The 25709-nt window shown below is 39.0% G+C and overlaps 1 protein-coding gene across 5 annotated transcripts in view; it reads left to right on the forward strand.

Moving 5' to 3' along the window:
* Positions 1 to 25709, forward strand: part of NR3C2 (nuclear receptor subfamily 3 group C member 2) — a 354517-nt gene that overhangs the window by 232415 nt on the left and 96393 nt on the right. For all 5 annotated transcript variants that reach the window (XM_074395653.1, XM_074395654.1, XM_074395652.1 and 2 more), the window contains 1 exon segment: positions 11155 to 11271. In XM_074395653.1, coding sequence (XP_074251754.1) covers positions 11155 to 11271 — 117 coding nt within the window.

Genomic DNA, 25709 nt, shown 5'->3' on the forward strand with positions numbered 1-25709 from the left:
ATCTTCCACCAAACTACTAGAGTGAACTCCCAAAACCCAAATTAGACCTGGACTGGCTTCCCCATTACCTAAGATTCATGTCCAAACTGTGTCATACGGTCTAACAAGTCCTCACAATTTTACTGTTTCCCAATTCTACACACATAACCCACTGTGCTCCAGCCACAAAACTCACCCATCCCAAAATATATATGACAGCGTTTTTTAATATGTTGTTTCTCTGGCTAGGAAACTTCTGTAACTCCCTTTCCATCCAACAAACAGTCCTCAAGATGCAAATCTATTGTTTCTTCTGTGAAGCCTTTTCTGATTTCTGAGGCAAAAATAGTTACTTTCTCTTCGGTATTCTCTTAGCACTTATTCATGTGCTGTTCTTGCCCTGGGGTTTAATTTGCTTAGGAGCCACTCTCCCACACTGGATTATGAGTCCCTAAAGGACAGGGATCTCTTATTCATCTCTCTTCCCAGTGCTGTAACTGGCATGTAATATCCACACGATAATTATTTGTTGAATTAATAAAAGAGCAAGCAGACATATTGAGTTAATAATGCCTAACTTAACAAACAGAACATATTTACTGTGGTTAAAAACATGTATCCTAGAAAAACCTCTGGAAGGATACAGAGCAATTGATAACAGCGGTTTGCCTTTGGGGAAGGAAACTAGGTGGTTAGAGGATAGGAGAGGGGGAGAGAGAGAGAGCCTTTTCACCAGATGTCCTGTGGTACATCTTGAATTTTGTACCACGTGAATGTATTATATCATTATAGACCCGAAACTAGTCTAATTTAATATTTGTGTCTGTGGCAAAACAAACCTATATCAAATAGTAATAGTTTCATACTTTTCTTGCAAACATTTTAGGTTGTTGGTAGAAGTTTATGATTCAGTTGTCCTTTGTTACCAATATCCGCTCTCATCTGGGTTTCATTTCGGTCTAGAGTTATATTGTTGTTCAGAAACTGGGCTATGCCTGAGATGGCAAATAAGGACCCACTGAACTGTGTTGAAACCTTCAAATCTTAACAAACAGTTTGAAGCCAGAGTAGCCGAACAACAGTCCCTTCTCTCTCCCCTGGCCTCATTTCTGCATTTGAGGTCTTGAGGGATTAGCTGGTTGGGCAAAAATCTGATCACTGAGAACCCAGCATGCAGGATTTTTAAATTCTTACAAGGGCTGTGCATGTGTTGGCTTCCAGATCTGGAGTTTAGAGGTATATTCAGATCAGGCAAAAAGTGGTGGATCCGGCAGTATGTATATTTGGCATCCTACACATGATGTAATTAGAATTATAGGTGTGACTGAATTCATATGGTTCTCTTTTCCCAGTGTCAGAGTGGTCAGTTGTATTGTTCTATGAGCTATCCCTTATAAGGTAGTCTAAACATATCTTTCATTGCAAAGGTTCTGTTTCTGCAACATTTTACCCTGATGGTATCTTAAGTATACTTCTAACATGGATGGATCATAGACCGAGTAAGTGCTGTAATGAAAGTGCTGCAAGTATGAATCCCAGCTAAGCTAGCCACATGATTTCACCTCTCTGAATGTGTCTTAATTGACAAAATGGGGATAATATGACTAATCTCACAGGATTCCCCCCATAGGATTTTTTTAAAGGATTCAATTAAGTATGATTGGTAAAGCACCTGTCACATAATAGGAATTCAACAAATGCTAGTTCCCTGTCCACTGCCCTGAATAACTTATTAGTTTATCTAGATAACAGATGTTTTTGCATAGTGAAGTGCAGCTATGTTAAATTCCTAGTATTGAATGTGTGAGAGGCGTAAGTCACTCCTCCTGAAAAAATGTTCCTTGTTCCTTGTCAGTAACTTACTTGTTTTTTCTTATTGCACACCATAATAAGTGTTTCTGAAGGTTAAAATCTTACAGCACTTGGATTTTGTCATACGATGTTATCTTTCACTATCTTTTACTAAATTAGGCTTAACATTTCTTATAGTGATTAAAAGTACATTTTGAAAAACGAACAACTTTTCACAACAAGAAGAATGTTTATTTGGGAATTTTGTGCTTACCCACGTGGGAGGAACTCTTGAAACACCACAGGAAAAACAAAACAATGCTAATCTGACTTCTAAATTAAAATGTTAGAATCCTAAAAACATAAATTCAAAGGATTTGTGCTCCAAGGTGGCAAAGGCAACCTATACTTACCTCTCAAGTCAGTTCTTTTCCCCCTGGCATTTTAAAACATGTTAATCCAGGCCCACTCATAAACCTCAGCAGCAGGGGATCATTGTTCATTGGTTTATTATGGGCAGACCAAACTGGTTTTAACTGAGCAGAGGAAGTTAATTATCGAATGTTTTAGTTGGCTCCAACAATGAATAACTAGTTCTTGTTGGACACCGTCTTAACTCACCATGCAACATTATAAGAATGGGGGGCGCGGGCGGGGCGGGAAGATGGGGGGAAGGGAAATCGCCCATCAGAATCTGCAATGCGGGAATTTGCTGGGACTGCTCTAATCTGTTTCCCAGGTTGTTCGAACCAGTTCAAGAGCAGTTAAACAAGGTTATGTAAGTGACATGTGATGTAGCCCAAAATAGTGACTGCAAACACAGGCTGCTGTTGCTGGGCAGTTGTCAACTGCTTAAAAAAAAAAAAAAATCTTGCAGCAGGACAACAAATGGATCTTTAAAAATGAGAAAGAGATTTAAGCACAAAGTTAATTTTAAAAGGGATTTGGAGAAACTGCCTTTCTGATGCTGAAAATAAGTGATTTTTTTTTTTTAAATAGGGAAACTTACATTGTACATAAGGTCTGGTTATTGTAGAGTATCCACCAGGGGTAGTTAGTGAAGAGGTACTCGCAAAAAGTTTGGTGCTTTACTAAACGTATAGTTCCCATGTTTGAATGAACAGCAGCAACAGCCAAACCCTCAGATTTGTTCATGGCTCTGGCATATAACAAACTATTAAGCAATAGATCCTTCAGAAAGTGATAAATATCAAACTTTTTTATAAGTTACCATCCCATTGATTTAAATACTTTTGCATCTTCAAGGTATGAAAAGAAAACATTTCATTTAACATAGCGAGTGTAAAAATAAGGTTTTAATGGAAAACAAAGATTCAGTGTTGAAATTTGTTCAAGATTGTTTTTTAGAAGGAAAACCAAAAACACCAGAAAAGGGTTTAAACTATGCCTTCACTGTCATCAACATGTGGATTCCCATAATGACCACATTCCCTGGTTCCATGCCTTTTAATGAGCTCCAGATCTGGGAAAGTAGGAATTAAGGAGCAAGATACAGAGGAAGTGGGACGAGAGTGGAACCTAAGGGCCTTTGTCAGGATTCAAGCTCAGTAGCTCACTCTGTCTGTGTCCCTGTTTGTGAGATCTGAATCTCGGGGACTCTGGTGTTAACTCTGTCTCTCTTTATCTCTAAGGGACCTATAAAATAGTACATGCCCCCGCCCGGATTCTGAACAGATTGAGTTATAAAACAAAGGAGTGGCTGGTGGAAGATAAAACATCAACATTTGGGAGTAAATCAGTTGAAGTACATGACTTAGTGACAAGAGCCAAAAGGGCCTGTCACCTGAGCCCCCAGATTAGGTGCAGGCTAGGGAACAGCTGGATCAGGACAGGCCTCCCCAAGACTGGAGGCTGAGCACCTGCTCCCAGAGGGAGCTCTCCCACAAGAGGAGGAAGCCACTGTGTAGGCAGGCAAGCCAGATTTACTCTTCTCAAATGTGCTAATAAAGCAGACTGAGTAAAAGAGATGGAGAGAGGCCTGTGGGTGGCATCTCAGAGCTCTCTCCCCCTGGAAAAAAAGGTCAAGGGTGGGCAGTGGTGTTCCCCACTGGGAGGCTCAGTCTGAAGCCCCACCACCGCCTCTGTGGGGACAGGAAGGAATCTGAGTACTGGGGCAGGAGCAAATGTCAGTGTCCAGTGTGTTCTAATTTTCTGTATTCAGCACCCCCTTGTGTAAAAGGCTGTGTTTCCAATGTGTGATAAGTCAGTTTTTTAAAACAATATTTTGGGCATTCTGTTCATCAGAGCTAGTTCTAGCACCTCCTTCTCTGCAAATCCTTCTTTAAAGATTCTCAAAGATATTTGTAGGTGCCTGCTGTGGTTTGGGGGCTTCCAGAACCTGGTTCTTTTCATATCTAAGTCTCTTTGAGAACCTTAGTGTCTTGCTTGATAAAAGTGTACTGCCCTGATGATCAGCCACGTGTACAGAGGGAAAGAGTGTTTTCCAGATATAGGCAGAGGAGCAGGGCACTGATGGGGAGTTGAAGGAGGTATATGGATCTATTGATGTCATAGAACATGAAAATTAGTGGAGCCAGACAAAAACAGAAATGGGACTCCCTTCTAAGATTTAAATGAAAAGTAATGGGGGAGATTTGCCAGAAATGCTACCAATGTCATCTAATAACATTGGATTATGTTTATTGGTGGTTTTAGTTTTGGTGTTTTAGTTAGTGGTTTTAGTTTAGTTTTAGTTTTGGTGCTGCCACCCATGACCAAACATCAGCCAGAGTTGGCAGGCAGAGGAGACGGTGCATGCTGACTACAGTCTATAGTTAAGGATGTCTGTAGCAGTGATGTTTGTGATTCAGGACCAACCTGTATGTCTGTACCTGTGAACAGATACAAGCAGGCAAAGGACCAATCTTCTGAGTTCTTTGATTTCTTAAAATAAGCCGTAAGCATATTGTCCTTCACAGCCATAGTAGGAACAATACATACCAATAAAAAAACACCCAAACTAGAAGGCTGAGACAGGTGGATCACAAAGTCAGGAGTTCAAGACCAGCCTGGCAACATGGTGAAACCCGTTCCTACTAAAAATACAAAAATTAGCTGGGCATGGTGGCACATGCCTGTGATCCCAGCTACTCCAGAGGCTGAGACAGGAGAATTGCTTGAACTGGGGCAGGGAGGCAGAGGATGCAGTGAGCTGAGATGATGCCACTGCACTCCAGCCTGGGCTACAGACTGAGACTCTGTCCCCCACCCCCCAAAACACCCAAACGAAACCCACCAATAAACGTAATCCAGTATTATTAGATGATATGCCTCTGGCCAAGCTTCAGTTCCTCTTTCTGAAATAGTCGTAAGTTTTGCTCAGCCACATCTTTGAGCCCTGACCTGCCGGCCTCCTCTCCCTGTGCCCCACTGCCTCGACTCACATTGAATATGGAGGTTATAAGAGCTTAGACTTGAGAGTTGAAGTAGTGAAGGGTCCTAGAAGACCTTTAAACAGATGATGTCATCATCAGATCTGTGATTCAGGGGCATACCCGTGCAGGCTGTACAGAAGATGGAGAAACTTCTGCTGAGGACCGGGTCCTCGGTGCCTGCCCTGGAGGCCTGAGTTTCCCATGTTGTGCCTTCCATGCCACTGATGGGAACAGATGGAGGGAAACTCCACGGATACCTCTCAGCTTCATTTCAACCACAATGGCTCTTTCTTTTTTTAACCTATTGATGTCTTTGTAAGAGTTTTTTTTTTTTTAATAACTTTTAAATTGAAATTAGGATCATTTGATTTAGAAGTGGTGAATTAATTAGTAGAGGCAGGTAGACTAGTTACAAGTCCATTGAAATTATACTGTTAATACACAGTAATACATGATAAGAGTAATAATGATAATCATAGAAATGCAGTGATAACAGCTACTACTCATTTTATCCTTACTGCATAGCAGTGACTATTTTAAGTGCTTTATGTGGTGTGTCATTTTCATGATAACTCATGAGATAGGCACTTTTATAATTCTTGTTTAACAAGTCAGGAAACTGATATATGAAAAGATTAAGTAACTTCTCTAAAGTCACACAGATAGTAACAGGGATTCAAACTCAATAATTCAGTATAACCAAGAGATCCTGTGATGAGGAATGTACTGATGGACATAGATAGAACTCAAAAGACACTTAAAAGGGAGAATTATCAGTACTTTGCCAGAAGTTGAATGTAGAGGATTGTGGGGAGAAGTGGTGTAAATCACAGATAACTTGCAACTTATGGTTCGTATAACTGCTTGTAGCTTTAAAATTGGGCGTGTAGCAGGTGGGAAGGGGGTTGTGTGGGGAGAGGGGATGTGACATTCGATTGGTGAACAGGGAGGGACTGAAGTGTCAGACATTCAGGTGGGAACATTCAGTGGACAGGTAGATGCATGAGGCTGAAACCCAGAAGAGAGGAAGGGGCTCTGGAGCCCACAGGGCATTGGCAGCCTCTGGAAGTGGCCAGGCTACCAGACTGTGTGGATATTGTCTGTTCCTTTCCTGCACCCACCCTGCCTGGTCTTCTGCCAGCCAGACCAGTTGCTTACTGCACACTTAACTGTGTTTCGGCCGTCCCTGGGCTAATTCTTAGTATGAAACACCTGTACATCTGTCCTTTTCATGTTTCAGATCCAGAACATTACTTAAGGCTTACCCCAGATACTTTCCTTCTCCATAAAGGCTGACTCATTCCCCAACTCCAAAATGATCCCTTTCTTCTTTAAAGTCAGAACATATCAAGACCATATGATTTATCTTTTTTTTTTAATTTTTAAGTTCAGAGGTCCATGTGCAGGTTTGTTACATGAGTAGATTTATCTTCATCATTTCGATTTTCCAACCTCATCCTAAACCCTAGAGTATAAGGTCTTGGAAGAAATTGACCATATTTTACCTTTTTATATGCTGCCTTCAAAAATCTCTGTGGAATGGAATTAACTCATTGTCTGGGAACACATGTTCCCTCTTTTTCTTGTTTTCCGAGGGTCTTGCTTCTCAACCCACTTTTTGGTAAATATCAGCTACCACTGCCTTCTCTTGTCCACTGGGCTGCAGTTTCCCTCAAGGCTCCTGGCAAAATGGAATTCGGTCTCCCAGGCTCACCTTTGCTTCTGCCCCTGAGTGTATGTGCCTCCTTACTTTTAAGAGTCTTGACATTAAGTAATGTATAAAAATAAGAGATACCAAGAGCAATAATACAACGAAGTTACAGCTTTCCAGAATCTTATCCCATGCTTAGTCTTAATAATTCTACCCTAGAATTCTTAGCTGAGTTTCAAACAGATCCCAGCTTTTTGTCCTGTGTTTAACCTAAAGATATAGTTCAACACCGTCACATCCTTGCCAGCTTTTAGAAGAAAGCTAAAGACTCAGATGGGTTTGGAGCTGAATGGCATTTGTCTTGTCTCAAGTGGACTCTTTTCATCTAGAGACCTTCCTACTCAAGGGTGACAGTCTGCTCCCACAGGATGCTCTTTACTCACTTACCTTTCATTAAGAGTTGATTTTTGTTCTTTGAATTTTATCGTCCTACATTTTTTTTAAGTGAGCTAACAAAATAGGTCATCACTACCACCTTTATTTATTATTTATTATTTTATTTTATTTTTTGAGTTCTTTCTTCAGGCCAGGCTTTTTGCTTCTTGCTTTATGCATATATTATTCATTTGAATCCATTTAGCAATATGGAAAGCAGGCATTACTATTTGCATTTTATAGATCAAGATATGCTCAGAAACATTGACCCACCTGGCAGAGGCTCTGATACCTCCTTATTGACTGAGGTAGGTTGGGACCCCAATGGATCCTGGTTGCAAAGCTGGTCCCCTTTGCATCGTGCTTTCTCCTCTTTGCCCTTCATTTTTCTGCTGTTCTGTTCTTAACATTATTGATGCTTAGAGACCTGCATGTCACACAATCTGTATTTTCTCAGTTGGGACCAGCCCAAGCATAATAAAAAGTTGCTTCTTGATTTCAAGGTAATTGAAAATTGTAAAAGACACTTTTTATTGAATACAGTAACTTTTAAATTAATAAGATTCGCTTTTAAACACTTACTGAATTATTCTACAGGTAAAAGCAATACCATAGTTTAAAACAATAGAAAAAAAGATATCTCTCATTTGTTTTTGAACTCAACTTTGTTATTATTTTTTAAGTCCATAAAGCATTTTTGCTTTTATTTTCCCTTTCATTTTAGTTCATCTGGTTTTCCTATAAGTCTTTGAACTTGTGTTACACATATACTAACTGACCTAAGCGTCTGGGTACGTCCTTCAAATTTATCCTAACCTCAGAAGCTTTCTGTCTTTTAGATTGTGTCCAAAAAACAGCCCCAACCTCAAGCAGGAGGTATATTGAACTCGAGTACATAGTTGGGTGGATGACTAAAGTTCCCTGAGTCCTACTGGACAGATTTTGGTTGTGTGATGTGTTGGTTTTATGTGAATTAAGCAATGAGACACACACATTACATGTTTGGGTAGGTGTAATTTAAATTTTCAATGTTTATGCAACTAAAAATCGAAATGACAAAATTTTCGGGAAATGGTGATGACATGTCTGCAACAGTCTCTTACAACTCTCCTATCCTAGTTGTGGAAGATAAAATATTGTTCTGGGAAGAAAATCATCCTGCATTGTTACAGTAACAAATTTTTGAAGGGTATTTATTTTTTTAAATCCTTATGGAACAGTCTAGCATTTGAAAGTCTCTGTTTTTGAACACCCAAAGGAGAAAATCTTCCAATGTGTTTATAAGACAGTGGTCATTTTTTTTCCATTTTGTATGCGTACTATCTAAAAAGTCTTAGTTACATTTATTGAAAATTCACAGAAGTGAATCTTAGGCTACAGCAGACCAACCCTTATGCAAAGGATTCATGACCCTGCAACACATTGGAGGTTCCCCATAAGTGCACATTGAATTAAAACAAATTTAACTTACATTTAGTTATTTCTTTGGACTTTAAAGTTTATTCAGTTCAGTGTGTATTATAGATGAAATCTGTATTTTGTATTCAATCACATAATATGCAAAGGGCACATAATGTCAGTTGTCAGTAGAAATGCTGGCTAGTAGAGGGTGCCTCACTCAACATTTTGTTGCTTCACATTTCCAAGGAGTACCTTCAATGTCTTATTAGACCAACAGTAAATTATATTGCAGATTAGTATTTAGAAAACCCTCTGCTGGTCTTGAGGTACAGCAATATTATCAGACTTTCTAAATTCTGCTTCCAACGCAATCTTTTTGGGAAGTCACTTTATCAATTCTAGAATTAGTTTCTTCTGGTGAATAGTAGCAATAATGATCTTACCTTTGTCATAGGGTTTGTTGCATGGGTTAACTAAGATAGAACTCTAACGTGGCATTAAAATTTTATTTTAAAAGTGGAAACCTCTCTAAGCTGCCCTACAGCATCATGAAACGTTATATTTATCAGTTACCATTTTTACCATGGATATTGATTGCCTTCGTGTAATTATGTACACCTACCCATATTCATTAAGAGCCTTCCAATTTTTAGAAAAGGCATTAGATTATTATAATGGTGGGGTTTCATTTCTTCACTTTGATAGGTTTCCCTATTCTGTTACTATTATGTTGTTGTTATTATCATTACCAAGATTTACTATAAAGTTAGAGAATATACTTTAAATTATTTTAATTATATTAAGTGATACACATCATTTTCATTGAGTATTTACTGTAATTTACTTAGTAATTCTTAAGGGAACATGATGGTACACAGAAGGGAGTGCTTTGGAGCCTGTTCACTACTTTGCAGTAATCAGTGGGCTTCTCTCTCTCTCTCCTTTGTCTACATGTTTTCAATAACCCATGACTCCTCAGGCTTCTGTCTCCAGTCTACAGCTTAAAATAACATCCATAAGCTGGTGGCATCTCTAGCCCAGCCCTCTTTCTAACCGCGGACCTGACCCCTCCACTTGGATGCCTGTAAGGCTTCTCTGACTTGCCATGTCCAAGACTGAGTTGGGGTCATTCCCAATAAACCATTGGCTCCTTCTGTCTTCCCCTTTTTAATTAATGACAGCTCCCTTTTTCTACTTGTTTAGCCCAAGAATCTTAAGGCCTCCTTAACTCCCCGTTGCCTCTGGTCTGTCAGCAAATCCTAGCAGCTCTACCACTGCCACTGCTACCACAATAACCCAGCCCACTTTCCTCTTCCCTAGGTTATAATAATTTCCTTGCCCCTGATCTCTTTACTTCTGTCCTCAGTCACTGCAGTCAGTTTCAACACAGCAGTCAGAGTGATGCTATGAAATGTAAATCGCATCAGTTGACTCCTCTGCTCAAAGCCCTCTAGTCTAGTGGCCTCATCTCAGAGTAAAGGCCAAAGTCTTGAACATGACCTCTAAGGACCTATGTGATCTGGCTCACATTAGCTCTTTATCACCGTCTTTTCTTACTCTCTACTCATTTTCTTCTGCTCATTCACCCTGGTGTCCCTGCTGTTCCTAGAACATGCCAAGTAATTAGCCCTCACCTTTATCCCTACCACATTTGCTTTTCCTTCTTTCTGGTGTACATTCTCCCTGACATGCCCACACAGTTAGATTACAGGTTGTATAAGACTGACGGATCTATAGACCTTTATCTAAAAATCACCTTCTCTGTTCACTTCGTTTTTCTCCCTAGTGCTTATTATTAACATCTTGTACATTTTATCTAATCACCTTGTCTATTGTCTGTCTCCCCCAAATCGAATGAAAGTTAAGAGCAGAGGCTTTTTTCTGTCTTGTTCACCCCTAGTAGTGCCTGGTGCCCAGTGGGTATCTGGTAAATATTTTTGAATAAATACTAATAAAGGGAGGCTACAATTTCATATTTTACCAGTAGATGCCACTCTCTAAGCCTGTGCTGTGCCCACATCTGAATTTTTTTAGTTCCAGTTTGTTTTATAGGATGAAATAGTTTAGTATTTCCAGTTTTGTAATTTGAAAGTGAAATTACTGTGAAATCCCAGTGAAGTCACACGTATAAATGGTGGGCAGGCATAGCAGCTTAAACAGCTGCAGAAGGGCTTTTGTTTAGATTGGTGCTGTTGTGATATCTGCAGGAAATGTGCATTATTGCCTGATCCCATGCAGCTATCAAAAAATTCAAACAATGGAGAAACAGGGCTCTGCTCATCTGGGAACCTGTTTGGAAATAAGTGTAATGTTATCATATGTAATCTAAAGTCTCAGCTGCATTAAGCTGACCATCTCCTTCTCTATATTATCCACAAGTCACATTTTTTACTTTTTTGAGGAAGAGCTTTCAAGGCAGGAAAGAAATTTTATATTCTGAGCATACATATTAATATTTTATGGTAGTATACTCTATTTTAACAGTTATTTTTATTTAATCAGGGCAACACAACTATTTATGTGCTGGAAGAAATGATTGCATCATTGATAAGATTCGACGAAAGAATTGTCCTGCTTGCAGACTTCAGAAATGTCTTCAAGCTGGAATGAATTTAGGAGGTAAGTTTTGTATTTTTAGTTTAAATAAAAATTGTTACTAGGTAATGCAACACCACTAAGATCTGTGTACTCTCAAAATTGAAAACAAAGCCAAAATAGAGCAAAAGTTTCTAAAAATCCGATGAGTTCTGTTTTGATGCTAAAACATTTTAGGAGAGAAATATTTATTAGCTGTAGTCAAAAAGAGATATGTTTTATGGCTATAGTCCTGGTGAATTTTTCAAGCCTGAGTTTGCTGTGTTTTAAGAACCAGGCACTTAACAAACTCAAAACAAAAAGTAATTACTTTTATATAAAACCATAGATAATAGTTTGTATTGCCACATCTGTTTAGAAATTAGATCTATATTTGATAACATTACCCATATAGGAGTACATACCTAACTTTAAAGGTAAATGTATTAAAGAATTATATATATGAAAAAGGCTTTGAAGTGTTCCAGAGGCTCACCAAAAGGGGGGAGAGGGTAAAAAAGTAGAACTAAATGCAGAAGTATACAACATCCATGGATGGGAAGACTCAGCATCCTCAAGATATAAATTTTCCCTAAGTTGATTTGTAATTATAGTATAATCCTAAGAAAAATACCAACTGATTATTCTAAGTTCCTAAAGAATAGGCAGGGATATTCTGGAAAAGACAAATGAGAGGAACTAGTTCTACCAGATAGGAAACACATTACAGCTACAATAATTAAGATAGTCTGTGGTATTTGCTTATTGATTGTCAGACAGATTAACAGAAGGTCAAGAAACAGATCCAAATAATAGAAGAATTTTGCACATAATAAAACTGGCATTTCAGATCAGTAGGGGGAAAGAAGATTCTTCAATAGAAAATACTGTGACAATTGGATAACCATCTGTAAAACAAGAAAGTTATATACCAACTCTTAACTCTATACCAAAATAAATGCTGATGCTTCAAAGATGTAAACTTAGAAAAATAGCCACAGAAGGAGTAAAAGAAAACATGAATTTTTGTTAATACTCTCCAAGCAGGGAAGACCTTTCTAAATCCCACTATCCATGGTTTTCATATTGCAGATTCAACCAACCATGAATTGAGAAATTTGATTTAAAATATAAAAATAGGCTGGATGTGGTGGCTCACACCTGTAATTCCAGCACTTTGGGGGGCCAGGGTGGACGAATCACATGGTCAGGAGATCAAGACCATCCTGGCTAACACAGTGAAACCATGTCTCTACTCAAAATACAAAATATCAGCTGGGCATGGTGACACATGCCTGTAGTCCCAGCTACTTGGGAGGCTGAGGCAGGAGAATCACTTGAATCCGAAAGGCAGAGGTTGCAGTGAGCCGAGATTGTGCCACTGCACTCCAGCCTCAGAAACAGAGCAAGACTCCATCTAAAAAAATAAATAAATAAAATACAATGTAAAGTGTATAACATAGTATTCACATTGTATTAGGTATTATAATTCATCTGGAGATGATTTAACATATACATATTGCACATAGATTTTGTGCAATACTGGATTCAGGGGATCATGGCAGACAGGAGGTAGGACTAGATTGCAGCTCCAGGCAAAGCAGCACGTGGAGGCTCGCATTGTGAATTTTAGCTCCAGATCCACTGCAAGCACAAACGAGCAATCCCGAGAGGACCCACAGACTCTCTGAAGGAAGCGGACTGCTCCTGCAGGACCTGAGAGGCACTTCAAATACTGTGAGTGTCCCAACTGCAGAAGTGGGAAAGGGAGACCCTCTTCTCCCAAACACACACCCCCACTGGAGAAGCTGAAGGTCTATTTGCAGGAGAAGTTTCCGACTTTATCTGGAGCAGAGTCAAGTTAGAGAGCCCAGTGAAATACAGGGGTAGAGGAAGCAGCAGAAAGGCCCTGCGGGCTCCCTGGGTCCCTAAGCAGCACATACCACAGGGATCCATCCGGAGGGTGGCCAGAGGCGTGGGAGGAAAAACTCCATGGGGAGAAGGGATTCTCTAACTGAATATTGTAACAATTTGAACAGGGCCAGGAGTCTCCTGGTTAGAACTCAAGGAAGGGTGCAAATCAAGCATGCAGACTTCACAGGCAGGGAAAGAACTAAAGCCCTTTTCTTTCCCAGCTGGGAGGCAGATAGCCTCGGGCAAGTTTTCAAGCCCCTCTTGCTCTCCCCCTGGAAACAGACTCGGGGCTAATGTGGGGGGCTCGGTGGGAGTGAAACTGGCCCTTCAGTTTGCGTGGGAGCTGGGTGAGACCTGTGACTGCCGGCTTTCCCCCACTTCCCTGACAACCTGCATGACTCAGCAGAGGCAACCATAATCCTCCTAGGTGCACAACTGTAGTGACCTGGGAATCTCACCTCCTTACCCCACAGCAGCCTCAGCAAGACCCACCCAAGGAGAGTCTGAGCTCACAGATGCCTAGCCATGCCCCCACCTGATGGTCCTTCCCTATCCACCCTGGTAGCAGGAGACAAAGGACATATAATCTTGGGAGTTCTAGGGCCCCACCCACCAATGGTCCCTCTCCATACTGCTATAGCTGATGCTTTCTGGAAAGCATCACCTCCTGGCAGGAGGCCAACCAGCACAAAAATACAGCATTAAACCACCAAAGCTAAGGATCCTCATGGAGTCCAGTACACCCTTCAACACCTCCACCAGAAAAGGCACTGGTAGCCAAACCTGAGAGACCCATAGACAGTTTGCATCACAGAACTCTATGCAGACAACCCTCAGTACCAGCCCAGAACCAGGTAGACTTGCTGGGTGGCTACACCCAGAAGAGAGGCAACAGTCACTGCAGTTTGGCTCACAGAAAGCCACATCCATAGGAAGAGGGGGAGAGTACTCTATCCAGGGAACACCCTGTGGGACAAAAGAATCTGAACAACAGCCTTCAGCCCTAGACTTTCCCTCTGACAGCCTACCCAAATGAGAAGGAACCAGAAAACCAACCCTGCTAATATGACAAAACAAGGCTCTTCAACACCTCCCAAAAATCACACTAGTTCACGAGCAGTGGATCCAAACCAAGAAGAAATCCCTGATTTACCTGAAAAAGAATTCAGATTAGTTATTAAGCTAATCAGGGAGGCAACAGAGAAAGCCAAAGTCCAATGCATGGAAATCCAAAAAATTATACAAGAAGTGAAGAGAGAGCTATTCATAGAAATAGATAGCTTAAAGAAAAAAGAGTCAGAAAGTCTGGAAACTTTGGACACACATTTAGAAATGTGAAATGCTCTGGAAAGTCTCAGCAATGGAATTAAACAAGTAGAAGAAAACAATTCAGAGCTTGAAGACAAGGTCTTTGAATTAACCCAAGACCACAGACAAAGAAAAAAGAATAACAAAATATGAACAAAGCCTCCAAGAAGTCTGGGATTATGTTAAACAACCAAACCTAAGAGTAATTGGTGTTCCTGAGGAAGAAGATAATTCTTAAGGCCTGAAAAACATATTTGTGGGAATAATTGAGGAAAACTTACCCAGCCTTGCTAGAGACTTAGACAGCCAAATACAGGAAGCACAAAGAACACCCGGGGAATTCATCTCAAAAAGATCTTCACCTAGGCACACGGTCATCAGGTTATCCAAAGTTAAGATAAAGGAAAGAATCTTAAGAGCTGTGAGACAGAAGCACCAGGTAACCTATAAAGGAAAACCTATTAGATTAACAGCAGATTTCTCAGCAGAAACCCTGCAAGCTAGAAGGGATTGGGGACCTATCTTCAGCTTACTCAAACAATTATCAGACAAAAATTTTGTATCCAGTAAAAGCATCATATATGAAGGAAAGATACAGCCATTTTCAGACAAGCAAATGCTGAGAGATTTTGCCATTACCAATCCACCAGTACAAGAACTGCTAAAAGGAGCTCTAAATCTTGAAACAAATCCTGGAAATGCATCAAACAAAACCTCTTGAAAGCATAAATTTCACAGAAGCTATAAAACAAAAATGGAAGTTAAAAAACAAAATCAAAAAACCAAAGTACACAGGCAACAAAGAGCACAATGAAAGTAACAGCAGCTCACATTTCAATACTAACACTGAATGTAAATGGCCTAAATGCTCCACTTAAGAGATACAGAACTGCAAAATGGATAAGAACGCACCAACCATGTGCAGCCTTCAGGAGACTCACCTAACACATGAGGCCTCACATAAACTTAAAGTAAAGGAGTGGAAAAAGACATTTCATGCAAATGGACACCAAAAGTGAACAGTGGTTGCTATTCTTACAACAGATAAAACAAACTTTAAAGCAACAGTAGTTAAAACAGACAAAGAGGAACAGAATATAATGGTAAAAGGCCTTGTTCAACAGGAAAATATCACAATCCTAAACATATCTGCACCTAACACTGGGGCTCCCAAATTTATAAAACAATCACTCATGGGCCTAAGAAATGAGATAGACAGCAACACTGTAATAGTGGGGGACTTCAGTACTCCACTGACAGAACTAGACAGGTCATCAAGACAGAAAGTCAACAAAAAACCTATGGATTTAAACTCTACCCTGGAACAAATGGACTTAACAGATACATGCAGAATGTTTCATCAAACATCCACAAAATATACATTCTATTCAACAGTGCATGGAACTTTCTCCAAGACAGAGCATATGATAGGCCATAGTATGAGCCTCAGTAAATTTAAGAAAATTGAAATTACATTAAGCACTCTCTCAGACCACAGTGTAATAAAGTTGGAAATCAGCTCCAAAAGGAACCCATACAAATACATGGAAATTAAATAACCTCCTCCTGAATGAGCATTGGGTCAAAAACAAAATCAAGATCAAAATTTAAAAATTCTTTAAACTGAATGGCAATAATCACACAACCTATCACAACCTCTGAGATACAGCAAAGGTGGTGCTAAGAGGAACGTTCATGGCCCTAAACACCTACATCAAAAAGTCTCAAAGAGCACAATCTAAGGTTACACCTCAAAGAACTAGAGAAACAAGAACAAACCAAACTCAAACCCAGCAGAAGAAAGGAAATGACCAAGATCAGAGCAGAACTAAATGAAATGGAAACAAACAAACAATACACAAGATAAATGAAACAAAAAGCTAAGCTGGTTCTTTGAAAAGGTAAATAAAATTGAGAGATCATTAGCAACATTAACTAAGAAAAGAGAGAAAATCCAAATAACCTCACTAAGAAAGAAAACAGGGGACATTACAACTGACACCATAGTAGCCTTGAAATACAAAAGATCATTCAAGGCTGCTCTGAACACCTTTACACACATAAACTAGAAAACCTAGAAGAGTTGGATAAGGTCCTGAAAAAATACAACCCTCCTAACTGAAATCAGAAAGAATTAGATACCCTGAGCTGAAATCAGGAAGAATTAGATACCCTGAGCAGACCAATAAGAAGCAGCAAGATTGAAATGGTAATTTAAAAATTACCAACCAAAAAAGTTGAGGAGCAGATGGATTTACAGCAGAATTCTACCAGACATTCAAATAATTGGTACCAGTCCTTTTGGCCCTATTCCACAAGACAGAGAAAGAAGGAACTCTCCCTAATTCATTCTATAAGCCAGCATTACCCTGATATCAGAACCAGGAAAGAACATAACCAAAAAAAAAAAAAGAAAACTACAGACTGATGTCCTTGGGGAACATAGATGCTAAAATCCTTAACAAAATACTAGCTAGCCAAATCCAACAATATATCAAAAAGGTAATCTGCCGTTATCAAGTGGGTTTCATACCAGGGATGCAAGGATGGTTTAACATCTGCATGTCAATAAATGTGATACCCCGCATAAACTGAATTAAAAACAGAAATCATATGATCATCTCAGATGCAGAAAATGCATTAGACAAAATCCAGTATCCCTTTATGATTAAAACTCTCAGCCAGGCATGCTGGCTCACGCCTATAAAGCCAGCACTTTGGGAGACCAATATGGGAGGATCACCTGAGGTCAGGAGTTCAAGAGCAGCCTGGCCAACATGGCAAAACCCCATACCTACTAAAAATGCAAAAATTAGCCAAGTGTGGTGATGTGTGCCTGTAATCTGAGGTTCTTGGGAAGCTGAGGCAGAAGAATCATTTGAACCCAGGAGGTGGAGTTTGCAACGAGCCAAGATCGCACCACTGCACTCCAGCCTGGGCAACGCAGCAAGACTCCATCTTAAAAGAAAAAACAAAAATCTCTCCACAATATTGGCATACAAGGGATATACTTTAATATAATAAAAGCCATCTATGACAAACCCAAAGCCAACATAATACTGACTGGGACACATTTTAAGCATTCCCTCTGAGAACTGGAACAAGACAAGGATGCCCACTCTCACCACTCCTCTTCCACATAGTACTGGAAGTTCCTAGCCAGAGCAATCAGATAAGAGAAATAAATAAATGGCATCCAAATTGATAAAGAGGAAGTCAGACTATCCCTGTTTGCTGATGATATGATTGTTTAAGTTGAAAACCCCAAGGACTCCTCTAGAAAGCTCCTAGAACTGATAAAATAATTATGTACACAAATACACGTACAAGAAATATGTACACAAATCAGTAGCTCTTCTATACACCAACAGCGACCAAGCAGAGAATCCAATCAAGAGCTCAGCTCCTTTTACGATAGCTGCGAAAAAATAAAATAAAACATGCGGGAATATAGCTAAGAAGTGAGTCAAAAGACCTCTACAAGGGAAACTACAAAACAGTGCTGAGAGTGTTTTGAAAGAAATCATAGACAACACAAACAAATGGAAACACATCTCATGCTAGTGGATGGGTAAAATCAATATTGTGAAAATGACCATACTGCCAAAAGCAGTCTACAAATTCAATGCAGTCCCCATCAGAATACCACCATTATTCTTCTCAGAATTAGAAAAAAACAATTCTAAAATTTAGATGGAACCAAAAGAGAGCCAAAGCAAGACTAAGCAAAAAGGAAAAATCTGGAGGCATCCAACTACCTGATTGCAAACTACTATAAGGCCATAGTCACCAAAATGGTGTAAAAATAGGCACATAGACCAGGAACAGAATAGAGAACCCAGAAATAAACCCAAATATTTAGAGTCAACAGATCTTTGACAAAAGCAAAGAAAAGCATCAAGTGGGGAAAGGACACCCTTTTCAGCAAATGATGCTGGGGTAACTGGCTAGCCGCATGTAGGAGAAAGACACTGGCGCCTCATCTCTCACCTTATACTAACATCAACTCAAGATGGATTAAGAACTTAAACCTAAGACCTGAAACTATAAAAATTCTAGAAGCTAACACTGGAAAAACCCTTCTAGACATTGGCTTAGGCAAGGATTTCATGACCAAGAACCCAAAAGCAAATGCAATAAAAACAAAGATAAATTGAGTCCTAGTTAAACTAAAGAACTTTTGCACAGCAAAAGGAACAGTCAGCAGAATAAACAGACAACCCACAGAGTGCGAGGAAATCTTCACAATCTATACATCTGACAAAGGGCTAATATCCAGTATCTACAACAAACTCAAGTCAGTAAGAAAAAAAAAAAAACAAAAGTCCCATCAAAAAGTGGGCTAAGGACATGAATAAACAATTCTCAAAAGAAGATATACAAATGACCAACAAACATAAGAAAAAATGCTCAGCATCACTAATGATCAGGGAAATGCAAATCAAAACCACAGTGCAATACCACCTCACTCATGCAAGAATGGCCATAATCAAAAAATCAAAAAACAGTAGATGTTGGCGTGGATGTGGTGATCAAGGAACCCTTCTATACTGCTGGTGGGAATATAAACTAGTACAGCCACTATGGAAAACTGTGTGGAGATTCCTTAAAGAGCTGAAAGTAGAACTACCATTTGATTTAGTAATCCCACTACTGGGTATCTATCCAGAGGGAAAGAAGTCATTATTCAAAAAAGATACTTGTACACGCATGTTTATAGCAGCACAGTTCACAATTGCAAAATTGTGGAACCAACCAAAATGCTCATCAATCAAAGAGTGGTTAAAGAAACTGTGTGTGTGTGTGTGTGTGTGTGTGTGTGTGTGTGTTTATGTGTGATGGAATACTATGCAGCCACAAAAAGGAATGAGTTAACATTTGCAGTGACCTGGATGAGATAGGAGACTATTATCCTAAGTGATGTAAGTCAGGAATGGAAAACCAAACATCGTATGTTGTCACTGATATGTGGGAGCTAAGCTACGAGGACACAAAGGCATAAGAGTGATACAATGGACTTAAGGGGAAGAGTAAGAGCTGGGTGAGAGACAAAAGACTACTCATAACGCTTGTATACTGCTTGGATGATAGGTACACCAAAATCTCAGAAATCAGCACTAAAGAACTTATGTAACCGGATACCACCTGCACCCCAATAACTTATGGAAAAATTATGTGCAGTATTGTGCCATTTTATATAAGAGACTTGAGAATTCATGGATTTTGGTATCTCAGGGCAGGGGATGCATTTTCCTGGAACCAATCCCCTGAGGATAATGAGAGATGACTATATGAAATAAACTCAGAAGCTATAAAAGCAAAAAAATGAGAAAATGAACATTACTTACAAATCAAATATTACTGCAAAGGCCTTAAACAATAAGAAACTGGAGGAAATACAACTTATAGACAAAGGGTTAATTTTTCTCATAAAGAGCTCCTATAATTTCATAAGAATATAAAACCCAACTCATTAAAAAAAAAAAACAGGTAAAGAATATGAACAGAACAATTGCAGATAAAAGAAATACAGTTAGTTCTTGAAACACATGGAAAGATTCTAAATCTAATCATTATAATAGAAATGCAAATTTAAAATGTAATGAGATGTAATTTTTTTGACGAGGATAAAACGTTTTTATGACACTGTTGGATGAGAGTATGGAAATAAAGTTAAACTCATTGATGATCTCCTGCATTTCAGGTGGGAGAATAAAGTGGTACAACCCCTATGGAGAGCAATTTGGCTATTTCAATAAAATGTTAAAAGGCGCATACCTTGGACTCAACAATTTCACTTTTAGGAATTTATCCTAAGTATATTCTTGCAATGTGAGAAATTATCTCTGCATAAAATACTCATTGTAGCATTGTTAAATATCAGAAATTTATTAAATATTCATATATTGAGGGTGGATTAAATAAATTACAGAATACTCTTCAGGCATTAATAAAAATAAAGGGAGCTCTGTATGTACTCATCTGGACTGATCTCCCAAGTAGTATTTAGTGAAAAAAATCTCAGGTTGTAAAATAGATATACAACTTCTACAAAATATGCTGTTTTAGAAAAAAATATATGCTATAGAACATTTCTGGAATGACATGTAAGATGTTAGTAGTGGTTGTCCCCACAGAGAGGACTTGGGTAGCTGGAAGATGTGACAGGAAGGAAAACTGATTGTCACGGTAGATCCTTCTGTGCCTTTGAATTTTGTGTTGTGTTGGAAGCATGTGTTGTATATACATATTGCCTATTTTTACGAAAAAGTAGTTCAAAAAATTAATTAAATGAGACTTCATTCTGCTTATCTTTGATGAATGAAAATTGGCTGGCTAATCAGGACCAAGGAGTAAACAGGACTGCCCTGCAGAGCAGAGCAACTCCTAGAAATCAAGAGAAGAGTGAGCTTAGCCTCACTGCTAATGTGAGGACATGCTCCAAGCACCAACACCAGCTCAGAGAGAAGGCCACACTGGCTAAGAGGGCATGTCCTGAACCAGATTATGTGGGTGGGAGCCCTTGTTCTGCCACTCGCTGACCTTGTAACCTCAGGCAAGTTGTCCTTTCTTTGTGCTCCAGTTTCTTTTTCCTCACATTGCATTGATCAGCGTACCTACCTCTCAGACTGTGATGACATTTGATGAGTAAATCTATGGTGAAAAGAAAACGATCCCTGAGTGTGTGTTAGTTGGCGGTGGTTGAGGTAGTGAATGTGGGATGGGTGGTTGTGGCTTCCATAGTGCTTTCACTCATTATCTCATTTTATCCTGGTTACCTCTGAATCCCCAGCAAAGGCATTATGGCCCTATGTTTTGGTAATGGTGGGCCTCTGGTGCCCAGAGAAGTTAAGTGACTTGCCCAGGCAGAGAGATAATTAAACTAGATCTTGAACTTCTGAGCTCCTTTTCTGGTGTCTCCAATGCACCACACTGTCCCCTTATCTGACACTGGAATCACTGCAGATGTGGCCCAAAAAATTACCCTCTGTGGTATGTGAGTGGGAATCAGGAGAGATTATTAATAACTTAAAATCTAGATGGCACAAGGGTATAGCCATTGGTTGTAAAGTGAACTCGGTCTATTTTGTAAAATCCATCAGCTGATGTTTTTTTTAAAAAGCACATGCTAGGAAGGTATGTTTTAATGTTTCTCTATATAATGTTTAGAATACTTTAGTAGCATATATTACATAAAATATATAAATGTTATAAATATGCATATGATATGTACAGTCATTTACTCTGTAATATGTGGTTACTATTGGTTATTATAAAAAGAAAATGCCCATTCTTATCATTCTTATTATTCTTACCTCATGGGATGTTCTAAAGATTAACTGAGCTAGTAACTTAGAACAGGATTTCTTAAGGTCTGCACAGGTGACATTTTAGGCCCAATAGTCCTTGTAGAGGACGGTCCTGTGCATAGTAGGGTGTTTATCAGCATCCCTGGTCTACCTACTAGATACCTGTGGCAATCCAATCTCCTCTAATTGTGACAACTAAAAATGTCTTCAGACTTTGCCAAATGTCCCCTTGGGGACATTCAGCACTACTGGTTTGGCACTAATAGTAAGCAAGTATTGGGTATTATTTTCTATTAAATATATATTCCATCAGAGGAGGAATTGTTTTGTTGTTGTTGTTGCATTATCGTCAGTGACTAGAACAGTACTGGGCACGAGTTTGGTGCTCACTGGCTACTGATTGAGTAAGTGATTGAACAATTGGCATCTTTGAGGGCCTGCCCTGCTGTAAGCACTTTGTTGAGCCCTTTAGATGCACCATCCCACTTATACCTCACAACAACACTATGAGACATGCACTCTTCATGGGTCCATTTTACAAGCAAGTTAATGGAGGTTAAAAAGCTGGCCCAGGGCCACCAAGCCAGGGAATGGCAGAGCCAAAACTCCTGGCAGCAAAGCCTATGCCCAACCTCGCGCAGCAGGTCCCCTGTAGGCATAGTGGCTCAGCTATATTTTTAAGATAGCTGTGGTACAAGTGTTTGGCTGGCATTCACTGTTATCTGTAAGTGAGGTTTGGCACGGCATGTGATATAAAATTCACATAATTTGTTACTAGTTTCTGTATATACAGGATAGGTTTTGTGGGTTTTGGTAAAAAATCTTGCTGGAAAAAGCTCACTCTGAATCTTGAGGTCATTTAAAAGAAGTAGGTGAGTCAAAAATGAGCAGAGTGAAAACTGGTATTTATGAAAGTAATGTTTACTTTAGGTTTAAGTTATAATTCAACCACTTCTGGTTCATGAATTAAATAATTAACTTTTATTAGTTGCCCAGTTGCGTACATTGTACTTTTTTTTTCTTTTATGATTTATTTTGAAGTCTTGCTTTTAGTTTCAATTTGGGAAGAAGAAACACAAGCAATCTTACATTTTAAAAGGGTAATGTGAAGTTTAATCTCTATTGTGAAGCAATTTATAAAATTAAAAATGTGAGTTAAAACCTCTTTATGCATTTTTCGATCTCACCTCTGTTTTCCTAGCAAAGCAAGGTAGTTCAGTTTCTTTTAACCACCTTCCTCTTTACCATCTCTTTTGAGAGTAAGGCAGATGGCAACATAGTGTAATACTTGGAAGACCTTTTCATTTTGCAAATGATCGTGACTCCTGGAATGAAATCCAAAATACTATAGAATAATTTTTTCCTTTCCAATCAGTCATTTAACATGCAGTCCTAATCATGTTCCCAAACTGGCCTCTCCTTTGAATGTGGGAGGGAGGAAGGAAGAATGAAGAGTGCATAGATTTGTATCTCTCAGAAATTAAAGCTATAGAATGTGCCTCTTCCCATTTCTCTAGACCCACTCCCTCCTTCCTGCCACAAGTACTATTCTTTTTCCTTAAAATCCTGTGGGCTGTAGGTAGCATGCAAAGGAAAATGCAGCAGAAGATGTGAGAATGTCAACAAAGAAATTGAGAGAAAAATAACAGTTCTTTGCCCCTAAGGCGAGCCTTCCACTCTTGCTATAGCTCATATTAGTGGATCTAAAAAAGCCCCGTGGCTCTCTGTACATGAGAATTTGCTGCTTTGTATAGCTTTTTTTAAAGGAATTAATTTACTTCACTTTTACGAGTGTTCTGAAGGGGTGGTCTGTACATGCCTTTTAGAGCTTTTCCTAAAATATATAAAGCATAGCACTGAAGTTATCCCGCCCTTAGACCAAGAATGAGTCCTTTGCAGGGTTTCTTGGTTGACTGCCTCCAGTCATAGAATATAGAGGGGATCATAGATGTTTTCCTATTCTAGTCCTCCCATTTTACAGATGAGGAATTTGGAGTCCAAGATGGTATCATTAGAGACTTGAAAGATATTATGTAAGGATCCTAATTAGTCATCTTCCCTCCTTTCTAAACTACCCCTCTCACTTCACATTTTAATAGGAGGCTAAGTCCTCTTTCACGTTCCTTTAGTGAAGACGCTAAAATACTAAAATCTTGCTTCTTATAACTTTACAAGCCACAGTGTATTTCTGAAACTGGGTCCTAATTCTGGTTCCAAGGAACTTCCAACAAGTATCTGTAGCTTTCCTGGATCTCAGAAATCACGTTACTCAGTTTAGCAGGGTCCTGTAAAAGTGGCCACATCAGGTCCCCCTTTCCCTTTTAGAGAAGGACACATCACAGGAAAAGCGAGAAGGATCTAAGACACAGGAAGCAGGAGCAGCAGCAAACATCACCGGTGCTTTTGAGGGCTGGAGAGAAGGCAGCTAGGGGAAAAGGGAAAGGAAACATAATGCCAATACTGGCAATATTCAGTAAAACAGATGCTCTTGTACGTTACTGATAACAATGGAACCATAGTGGGGAAAATATTTATATTAGAATGCATCCACATAATGCAATATTAACAGACCAATAAAATTATGACCATGAAAATTTATAGCAACATGGAATAGCCTCTGAAAAAAGAAATTAATAATAAAAAAATTAGCATGCAAAATTATTTCGGTTACTTAGGCTGTGATTACAGCCACACTAAAAAGTTGGCGTGAGTCAAAAGACTAGAAAGAAATGTTAGAACACCAAAGATGGTTTGCTAGTGCAGTAACATTATGGTTACGTTATTTTTCTTATCTCCTTTCTAGTTTATTAATAATGTGAGCATATTTTATAATAAAATTTAAAGAAAATAAAGCTCATAATGAACTAAAAAGAGAAGCATTAACACTAACAGTGTTACTAGGCAGAAAAGGTAAAGTCACATAGATGGCCAAAGCAGTTGTTCCTGAACAGGAAGAAGGAAAAAAGAGCCAACAGTGAGTTACCTGCTATGCAATACTCTTAAAAACTGAAATGTAGAAGTGAGCAGAAAACAAAAGACCCAGAGACCAAGGAATTAAAGAATCGTGACTGACACACCAAACCCAGAGAGAGCTGTCTATACGTGAAGAAAATTGGCTTTACCTGCCAGCAACTTGCTGTAACTAGTTGGCATGGTCACCTGAAAAACTCCCTCGCAGTGTAGATCTGGTGAGAGAAATCACAGGATCAACGCCAACAAGAGAATAGGTTTAATATCTGAAATCCAATAAGAAAAACAATTTTTATGTCTTTAAAGGGTCTCCCAAGGCAGGATATGCGGTAGTTGTAGAAGTTTAGAAAGCCCCAGTGTATTGAGTTTTATAAAAGAGATACTATTCCTCAGATTTTTTTTCTTTCCATTCTCCTTGCTTATAGACCATAAGAATTTCAATGGGACTTTTAAACGGTCAAGTTAGGGAAGAAATAATAAATATTTATAAGTCAGCGAAAGTATGGCTTTTGCATCTTTGATACAAGGTAAGCCATATTAATTGTCATAGTAATATAACTGTTGAATTAAACAAGTAGTATTTTTACACTGCAGAATTTCATGGAGGAAATTCAGGATTGGCTCTGAAGCAGATAGAATTTAAAAGATTTGCTATATCTCTTTTTAAGACTTTTTTTCTGTAAATTTTAACTATTGTGATTATAATTTGCAATTAATATAGATAACTAATTTTTGTTAGTTTCCTTCAAAACTCTTATTAAATTGGTGTCTTATTTTGTGAATGATGACATCTTAGAACAGAAGGAGTGCAGGCATTGAATGCAAGAGTTCATCCCTCCCCAGAAATACATGCATTTGTATGCACTCACTCATGTCTTGCGAGTTTACCTAAGGAAGCTGCTTTATTTACGTTGTCTTAAATGTAAAATTCAGGGATGCTGGAAAATTTTTGCTTGGGTATACAGATGCCCTCTGTTGCTT

Source organism: Saimiri boliviensis, chromosome 3 (assembly GCF_048565385.1).
Source record: "Saimiri boliviensis isolate mSaiBol1 chromosome 3, mSaiBol1.pri, whole genome shotgun sequence".
NCBI classification, from domain to species: domain Eukaryota; kingdom Metazoa; phylum Chordata; class Mammalia; order Primates; family Cebidae; genus Saimiri; species Saimiri boliviensis.